This window comes from Crinia signifera, unplaced genomic scaffold (genome assembly GCF_055691185.1).
Source record: "Crinia signifera unplaced genomic scaffold, ASM5569118v1 HAP2_SCAFFOLD_900, whole genome shotgun sequence".
In the NCBI taxonomy this organism is placed as follows: Eukaryota; Metazoa; Chordata; class Amphibia; order Anura; family Myobatrachidae; genus Crinia; species Crinia signifera.
The window spans coordinates 1-10,142 of record NW_028142817.1 but is presented as its reverse complement, the minus strand read 5'-3'; the positions used below and the strand labels follow the sequence as shown (position 1 = coordinate 10,142).

The 10,142-nt window shown below is 48.4% G+C and overlaps 1 protein-coding gene across 1 annotated transcript; it reads right to left on the bottom strand.

Annotated features, from left to right (window-relative positions):
* Positions 1-1,237: 1,237 nt before the first annotated feature.
* Positions 1,238-10,136, bottom strand: LOC146056803 (uncharacterized). Its single transcript, XM_083168449.1, has 8 exons — positions 10,083-10,136; positions 9,802-9,882; positions 7,924-8,001; positions 7,199-7,267; positions 5,632-5,808; positions 4,759-4,809; positions 3,029-3,064; positions 1,238-1,569 (listed from the first exon to the last, which is right to left on the bottom strand). Exons 1-8 carry the CDS (start codon positions 10,126-10,128, stop codon positions 1,493-1,495), a joined length of 615 nt encoding a protein of 204 aa, XP_083024575.1. The 5' UTR covers positions 10,129-10,136; the 3' UTR covers positions 1,238-1,492.
* Positions 10,137-10,142: the final 6 nt, after the last annotated feature.

The window sequence follows — 10,142 nt, the reverse complement described above, 5'->3', positions numbered from 1 at the left end:
GGTAGTCCTTGCAGGTGCTGAAGTACTGTAGCAGGCAGCGGCGGAGAGTTGAGTGCAGTGGTGGGTGTCAGGGTAGCGGCACTGCGGAGGTAGTAGGCGGCTTTGCGGCTGTGAGGGGAGTTGTAGCTTGGAGGTCGCGGCTGGAGAGGGTAGCAGGCATTGTGCGCACTCTGCAGAAGTGTGTCAGTGAGTAATGAGTACACCTGTGTGTCTGTGCTGTGACCTGGGAAGTGTGTCAGGGGGTGCGGGTGCATATACTGTACTACAGTATTTGGCTTTTGTGTGTGTGTGTGTGTGTGTAATGCTGGGGGGGCGGGGTTCATTGGGGAGAGAGTGTGAGAGAGAGAGCAGGGGATATAGAGAGACAGTGGGAGAGAGAGCAGGGGATAGATGCACAAATATTAAGTACTGTAGCACTGAAATGTACAGTATTAAGGTGGACCGCAGCAGGAATCTCCGATCCCTGCTGCGATCCCCCCCTGCAGCACCGCCGGCCGCATCCCCCATAGGTTTCTATGGGGGATGCGAAGCTGCCCGATGTATCAGCCCCCCTTTCGGAGCCCTGTCCCTGCGCACAGCAGGTGATACAGTACATCCCGGTGATACTGTATGATCGCATTTTACAATGCGATCCTGGAGGTACTGTAATATTCCGCCCAGATCGCATTGTAAATGCGATCAATGATAAATGGGGGCCATAGAGAGACAGTGGGAGAGAGAGCAGGGGATAGGGAGACAGTGGGAGAGAGAACAGGGGATACTGTAGGTGTACAGTGTGAGAGAGAGCAGGGGATAGATGCACAGTGTGAGAGAGAGCATGGTATACTGTAGATGCACAGTGTGAGAGAGAGCAGGCGAGTGGGAGTACTGTACCTGTGTCTGTTGTGGTCCGCAGTTACTGTAGCTGCTAGGTATAGAGCCAGCCTTCTTCTTTGTGCTGCCAATGGAACCCGGGAGGAAGAAGATGACCACGGGAGAGGTGAAGGGGGAGGGTGCTTCCAGTGGAGCGTGAGCTTCAGCAGCCGGGGGGAGAGAGCAGCGTTGCCGCTGCTGCAGGTCGGCAGAGCCCATGCTCTGGGATGTGTGGCTGCGTGGAAGACCAGCGTGGATTAGTGCAGAGGCTGTCCGGCAGTGTGAAGGAGACCAGGGGAGATTATTGTGTTGGCTGTCCGGCTCCTGCTCACCTTGTAATTCACCGCAGTACTGTAATTCCATTAAGGGGGGGTGGGGGGGTGGGTAGAATGGGACTTGTTTTATAACTTCCCTGTCTCCAAATCTCTGCTGCTTTGCATGACCCCCACTGTGCCAGTGCCGGGGAGATGGCAAGTGACATGCTGCGCGCTGTGGTCGGCCTTCTGGCGGGCCAGGGATTGCCCTGGTGGCTCCGTTTCCATGGGCGGGGTGATCAACCCCCCCAAAAAAAGTAGTCTACTACTAAGATGGATAGTAACACAAATAAATAGCACTGCACATTTAAAACAAAATTCATTATTTATATATTTTTTACAATATAATCAAAGAGTTGATTTTCTGCCCCAATGAGTCTCCCGATTTCACTTCGTATGGCATCTGTGAAAATAAAAAAAAATGAACAGTTTTAGAACAATAATACAAGTTGAGTACTTTACAGTAAACATTATTACAGTGTTTATAAGCTCCTGCATTCAGCAAGGCACAAAAAGGCCAAGAGGAATCATGACTGGCAGATGGCCTGACGTCATGATGTTGCCAAGCAGAGGCTAAAGGCCCCCATGCACTATGAGATTTACTGTATCTTACTGTACCTGTAAAATTGCATCTGATTTCCCTTGAATTTCCCCGGCTGCTTCCCAGGAGGCCTACATACTGTACAGTACTGTACAATTTGACACTAGATGTGCCATTCTTTACATCCAATTTGCGTCAGATAAATCACATGTGATTTATCTGATGTAAATTTGGATGTGCCACTGAGACAATGCAGGTTAGCACCTAGCACACTGGCTAAAGCGTCTATGGGACATTGCAGGCTGGCACCAAGCACACTGGCTAAAGGCCCCCATACTGTACATTAGACCGACTTGTCCTAAGGACAATTCGGACCCAATTCTCCTGCGAGCTTCCCGGCAGCTCCCCGGGAGGCTCACAAACAATTTGGCCCTTGATGTGCAATTACAAAACCGGGGAGCTGCAGGGCGGTGAGGAGCAGTGGGGCGGGCAGCAGCGGTGCCGGTGAGGAGCAGGCATGGGGCAGCAGCGGTTCCTGTGAGGAGCAGTGGGGGCGGGCTGCGGCGGATCTCAAATGATCATCAGTGTGCACCGCCGCAGCGGCGGCTATTACAACTTTAAAATAATGTGTCGAATGACTGTCCAGCTTTTGATTGGCTGAGATAGAGCACTCTTAGCCAATCAGCGGCCTCCCTCTGGCGGCAGCTTATTGGCTGAGAGTGCTCTATCTCAGCCAATCAGAAGACGGACAGTCAATGGACACATTATTTTAAAGTTGTAATTGCCGCTGCTGCCTGCCCCCTGCACACAGCACACTGATGATCACCGCCGTGGCCGCACTGCTTCCCCACCGGCACACACACACCCCCCCGCCCCTTAAAGCGTCCCTGGGACAATGCAGACTGGCACCTAGCACACTGGGTACAGAGGGGCAGATGTATTAAAGATCGATATGAGGGAGAAGGGGTATCAGCGCACGTTATGTGCACTGATACCACATCTCCCCAATGTATTAAGGAGCCAGCATGCAGTAAATGACAGGGGCACTATGCGCCTCTGTCCATATCGGCGCTGCTATCTAAATGATAGCAGGCCAAATGTATGAACGGTCAGCACTGCTGACCATTCAGCCCGCTGCTGGTTTTGCGCCAGCAGCAGGCTGGCGTAGCCCTATCTCAACAGCAGGGACAGCGCTGTCCCTACTGTTGGCTCTGTGCTACAGTACTGTATGCTGGGGATCTTGCAATTAAAAAAAAAGGTTTAAAAATACCTGTACTGTACTGTAAGTTACAGTATTAAGAAGTATAAAACTGTACTGTACCTTGTTGGTCTTCATCCTCAGATGGTGCAGGAGTTGCTGTAAAAAAAAAAAAAGCACTGTCAGTTTACTACTAGTTTAAAACTAAACTTCTAATCTTCCATCCCCCGAACATACTACAGTACCCTTTTTCCCACTATCTCCATCAGCATTGGTGAAACCGAGATCACCAAAATTCTCATTCACTCTCTTGTCATCTCCCGCCTTGACTACTGCAACATCCTTCTCTCTGGGTTACCTCGAACACGCCTTGCACCACTCCAATCCATTATTAACGCTGCTGCTAGGCTCATCTTCCTCTCCCGCCACTCTACCTCTGCCTCCTGGAACAACCTCCCGCCACCTACTGTATCAGGCTTTCTGATTCCCTTACCTCCTTCAAGCGCTCCCTCAAAACCCACTTTTTTCGACTAGCCTATCCCTCCTCCTAACCTCTTTTGATCCTCCTATCATGCCTCCGTTCCCATCTGTTCCTACAGTACTTACAGTACAGTATCCTATTGTTTTTCGTTCGTCCTCCTTTTACTGTAGTCTGTTAACTCTTATGAGTAGGGCCCTCCTTCCTCACGTACTCACCCTACCTCTTTACCTCACCTGTGCTCCTCTCCTGTTGTTCCCTTCATCTACTGTACTGTACTGTACTTCATTTCAACACCTACAGTACTTCTGAACTGATGCTGATTTTAGTTCTACCAGCTACAGTATACTGTACCCCTATTTACAGTATGCTGTAATTTTCAACACACCCTGTACAGTACGTTACCTTGTAATTTGTTTTTTTGTTTGCTACAGTACTGTATGTACGGCGCTGTGGACACTTTGTGGCGCCCAGGGGCGCTGGAACGTTTTTAGGTTGGGGGGGGGGGCAAGATATAATCTCATTTTGGCGCACCCTAAATTGCTATATGTTACCCCCGGGCACTATACACACTGGCAGCGGCATATACACGTGGGCATTATACACCGGGCAGCGGCATACAGTATACAGTACATGTGGCCAGAGACACCAGGACTGACATTAATCCAGGGGTTGTCATTTACTCGTAAAAAGTGGAAAAAGTGGCACTGTCACCTCCAAACAGATTTATGTGATTACAGTATGTCTGATTATGATAATCAGACATACAGTAATTACATAAACCTGTTTGGTTGTGAATCCAGGGGTAAATGACAACCCCTGGATCCAGGAGTCACTGGGGAAGGGAGGGTGAGAGGAGCAGCATTTACCTTTAAGTTTTAGTTGTGGCAGCACAGCGTGATGGCTGCTGCTGCGGCTGTTGTAGGATGCTCCCGCGGCTCCCGCCCATGCACTGATCCACGCGACCAGTCTCCCTCCCTACGGCCCGCATCACGCCCGCCAATCACTGTGGACGCATCACATCCACAGCCACTGTGATTGGCGGGCGCTGGTTCTCAACATCTCCCCGCAGAAGTCATCCATGTGGGCGGACGGCTGCGAATAGGAATCGGATTCTTGCTGAGGCGCTAAAGCAGCTGTGCGGGCGGGCGGCTGCGATTAATCAGTAATATAGGCGGACGGGCGGGAGGCTGGATCAAGCTTAATCAGCCCACCGCCCGCCCGCCTACTGTATATTACTGATTAATCAGCCGCCCGCACAGCTGCTTTAGCGCCTCAGTAATTTTGGGGGGGGCAAGCTGCCCCCTCGCCCCCCCCCTTCCGGCGCCACTGGTGGCGCCTAATAAATAAACGTACTGCTACTATTACTACTTACATGGTTGGGGAGGAGTTTGTTCATACTGCCAAGGTAGCCAAGGGGAATGCACTGTGGAAAAAGAAATGTTTGATCATTTTCTGTAACAATAGTAATACAGTACAGCATATTGTACAGTACATACGGTACATTACTGTACACTACAGTACAAATACTTTACTGTACAGTACTGAACAATAGTGTCTCATACTGCAGCACATACAGTACAGTACTGTACACTAGTGTACTGTACAGTACTGTATGAACACCAATAAAGTCATAAGAATTGTCATAGTGGAGCACAACTTTCTGTGTACAGTAATGTACAGATGGAGCAGCTCCCATTTCAGCTGCTCCTGGAGACAGAATCTCAGGACAGCTATCCATACTGTAGGCCAGTATTCAATGCAGCAGAAGCAGTTGCAGCAGTGAGTGTTGATGAATGAAGGCATTACACAAGTCAGGGGGCATTGTGCATTAGGTGATGGGGGGGGGGGGTTGAATGCATACTGTAATTACTGTAGGCACTAAAGGGGGGCATTCTTCATACAGTATGGGTCATTCTGTACAGTATACAGAATGGCAATATTGAGGGAATTTTGTAGTGCACAGGTACAGTACAGTACTGTACAGTATACAGTATGGCTTTACAGGTGGACTCCACAACTCCCTCAATGCTCCACACCATTACTCCCACCTTCCCTCCCTGCTCCACACTACTACTCCCACCCTCCCTCCTGCTCTGCATTATTACTCCCTCCCTCCCTCCCTTCTCCACACTATTACTCCCCCCCTGCTCCACACCACTACTATGCTTGATGGGGAAGGGGCCCCAGAGAGATCAATTTATGGGGCCCCAGGATTGCTGTTGCTGGCCATGAGTACAGTACTTACACCCTGGGGGAGTTCTGCTGGATGCAGGAGGAAGCGCTGCTGCCACCTCGCTTTCTTCCTCCGAGCGGCAGGAACAGTAGCTCCAATTTTCCTGTGGCTCCGGGGATGAACAGCTCCAGGTGTCCATACTGCAGGTGTCCATACTGTCCTCCTTTGGCACCTCTGGGTATTGCAGGTCTGTAAAAAAAATTGCACCAAAATTTGAGCTTGCTGATACAGTACAGTATACTAGGTAACAATAAATACAATAGGTAACAATAAAGTCTTGAGCGTAGAGGATACTGTATGCTGTACAGTAGAGAGGGGTGAAGAGAGACAGAGTGCCTAATTCAGAGGTGAGCACAAGCAGACACACTTGTACAGTATTTCTGCGCATGTGTAAGAGGGCATGGAAGGGAGGTGGGGTATATTAGCAGCACTTGCCTCCATAATATACTGTACTGTACTGTACTGGTAGAGATACAGTACCAGTGTTGCAAGTAAGGGGGTACGGCGTGGTACGGAGAAATACTGTATGTTGCAGGTACGCAGTACCACTTACTGTATTCCCTGACCCACTGTCAATTCTATTTTTATTGTAAGTCTAAATATACTGTAATGCATCCGCAGCCCGCCCACCCAGTGTTATGATTGGTGCTGTATGCAGCTACTGGCTACTGCTGATTTAGCCTGTCACACGGTGCCGACAGCATGAAGAGCAGGCTCCACAATTGTAAGTACAGTACAAGCTGCCCGGCTCTCCCCAAGCAAGAGCCAACCCACCCCCAGTCATTCCCTGTTTCTCATTCCCTGTCTCCCAATGCCATGCTACTATTGTCATTAATACCCCTTTTACACCAAGTGAGAAACCCAGGTTGGACACAGGTCAGTGTTGGTGTAAAAGGGGCCACCCTGGTCCAGTAACACTGGTTTCCTACCCAGGTCCTGACCGAAGTTAAACACTGGTTGGACCTGGGTCGTGGGTGGTGTAAATGGTCCCACCCCAGGTTCCACAGGGGAGCTCACATGGTTGATGCTGTACTTTTATACCGCTATGTGTCCTTGAGCACTGAATAAAACTTTTTGAACAAATACTGTATTTAACAAAATAAACAAACCGACATTTTTCAATGCTAACTTTTCATGTCTTTTTTATTTTATTTTTTTAATCAATGACGGAAGGTTGACTGGAAGTTTATCAGTCCTAAAATGGACATTTTTTAATGTCATCCAAAGGGAAAAGCAGGGCTGACCCAGGTTCAGTATAAATGGCGCAGACCTGGGTCCGACCTGGGACATAGTGCTGTGTAAATGGGGTATAAAGCTGGGTTCAACCCTGGAAACTCCTGTGTACAAAGATCAGGTCTAACCAAGGATTTTGGTTTAAAGTGGGTATAAGTCACTCCCCTAGCTTTGTGTGACCATGCCCCCTCATGACACATGGCCACGCCCATTTTTGGTGGAAGCTATCAGTACCACCAAGAAAAAAATTCTACTTGCACCACTGTACAATACTGTAACATCTGATGCAGCCCCATAGAGAGAAAAACTAACAAATACTGTAAACAAAAACATGTACTGTACTTACTAGGTGGAGGGCTGATACGGCCTCTCCAGAGCTGTCTGGGAGCTCCCACTTGTTGAGGGGGTTGCTGGGCTGTTGGAAGACATGTCACCGCAATTAGCAAACGGCCAACGGCACGCCAGACACAAGCATTAGGTCGACATGGTCTAGGTCGACAGTCAAAAGGTCGACATTTTTATCCGAATGTCGACATACTGTACTGTAGTTTTAAGTGTCCATGCACTCGGCACACTATTTTATTCTCACACAATGCCCCAGTGCAGTGATGGCTAACCTTAACACTCCAGCTGTTGTTGAACTACAGTACACATCCCAGCATGCCCTGCATCAGTTTTAGCATGGCCAAATAGTAAAACTGTAGCAGGGCATGCTGGGATGTGTAGTTCATTAACAGCTGGAGTGTCAAGGTTAGCCATCATCTACAAGCATTAGGTCGACCACTGAAGGTTGACATGCATGAAGGTCGACATGACTGAAGGTCAACATGGGTTAGGGAGACATGGTCATTAGGAAAACTAAATTATTAGGTCGACATGGGTATGGTCAACATTCAAAAAGTTCACCATCGAGTTTTTCATTATTGTTGACTGAATGTCGACACAGTCAACATGGACACTAGAAAAGTGCATTGCGTCCCCTCAGCCTCGGCCAACGGCACGCCAACAAAAGACACAAGTTGGAAAGGAAGAAAAAATACACAAACTCAATAAACAAATGACAGGACTTACTGTCAGACGGAGCGGCTGAGGCGCTGGGGGCTGTAACGGCCCGCAAGGGCAGGGTGCCCTGGTCTTCAAGCGGAGGCACTATGTGAAGATGAGAAAAATGAGAAAGTGTGCTGTTTAAATAAAGTTACTGTACTCATTACTGGGTTTACAAAAATCAGTTTTAGCATGGCCAAATAGTAAAACTGTAGCAGGGCATGCTGGGATGTGTAGTTCATTAACAGCTGGAGTGTCAAGGTTAGCCATCACTGCCCTAGTGGATATTAGGGCATGAAATACCGCCTGTCGGCTCTTTAAACAGTGAAAAATCCTATGCCGACCTAATGACTTGTTGACCTTGCAGTATGTCGACCTAGTGGTGAGGCCCTAATGACTGTCGACCATCTTTAGGTCGACCAACTGAATGCTGCTGCAGGGGCAGAGGACTGGGGGGAGCACATGGGTGATGCTGCACTTTTATACCGCTACAGTATGTGCGCTTCATCACTGAATACTGTATAACTTTTTGACAAAATATTTTGCTAAATAAACCAACCAACATTTTTCAATGCTAACATTTCATGTCTTTTAATTTTTATTTAAATCATCGAGGGAAGGTTGGCTTCAGTTTCTCACAAATACAGTATCCTATAAACGACAATACATTAGTGGGGGTTGGTGGTGGAGAGCTTTAACACATAGAAATGCTAATGAGTTAGTGTACTTGGAGTGGGGAGGCTAATAGTGTGATTTTTCCTTTCACAGATACAAGATTCAAATGTAAATGTCCTTTTTAGACAATGCAGTCCAGGTTTATAGTGACCCTTAATCAAATTATCGGTCTGCACTTAACACTACAGAAAGGAGGGTGAACTGTCATCTCTAGTACAGTATGCAGCTTTGAAAAGGGGAATCCAGTCATCACATTTGAAGAAAACTTTCAGATTTTCACAAATACAGTATACTGTACAGGCCCTTAATCTGATCTAAGCGGTAACGGCCGCATGCGGCCGTTCCGCCGATGTTTTCGATCTGCGCATGTGCAGGCGAAATCGCCGCACAATTTTTTTTAACGCCGCAAAGGGGGTGGATAGGGGCGTGAGGGACTACTTAGCCTCATTTCCCTATGCATACGCCCCGCGTTTCATGGGCGTTCCCATGCAAACGCGGGGCGTACGCATGGTAATGAGGCTGTGACGCATGTGTTGGGGGCGGGCATCTGACATCGCCGGATGTCAGCTGCCCGGCCCCATACATGCTTTTACACGGACAAGTGTCCGTGAGGTCTATGGGTGCGGGAGCTGGTGACGTCACCGGCGCGCGCACACACTCGCGCAATGCATTCCTGGGACCGCTGGAGACCCTGGAGAAGATGCCGGAGGCCTGCTGTGGACGCCCGGGGACTTGGTAAGTATGAAAAGAGGGTTAGGGGTTGAAAAATAAAAAATAAAAAAAAATTCGAATGATTCCAAAAACCACGGTTTTTGGAATCATTCGGATAAGGGATGTCCGGATACCGGATACTCAACCTGTATACTGTACTGTAGTAGCAAACAAAGATGGGTCATAGGAAAGACAGACATTACTGTAGGTCTACAAGCATTAGGTCGACCACTGAAGGTTGACAAGCATGAAGGTCGACATGACTGAAGGTCAACATGGGTTAGGGAGACATGGTCATTAGGAAAACTAAATTATTAGGTCGACATGGGTATGGTCAACATTCAAAAAGTTCACCATCGAGTTTTTCATTATTGTTGACTGAATGTCGACACAGTCAACATGGACACTAGAAAAGTGCATTGCGTCCCCTCAGCCTCGGCCAACGGCACGCCAACAAAAGACACAAGTTGGAAAGGAAGAAAAAATACACAAACTCAATAAACAAATGACAGGACTTACTGTCAGACGGAGCGGCTGAGGCGCTGGGGGCTGTAACGGCCCGCAAGGGCAGGGTGCCCTGGTCTTCCTCTAGGCTTGGCACTGTGGGGAAATGATAAAATGTGCTGTTAAAATACTGTAAAGTTATTATTCTTACTCTAAATGGGGAGGAGGGGGTGTTAAAAAAAAAAAGCCGTGGACTGTTTTCAATAAAGTGCTGTGCCCACCACACTTGATAAAATAGACTCCACGTCAACGTGGATACTGGGGGTACTGTATGAACAGGTCGGGAGGACACTTACTGGCTGCCAAAGTTTGAGGGGACCTTCTTGGGGGTACCCTTTCCATCCTCCTCTGAAGTC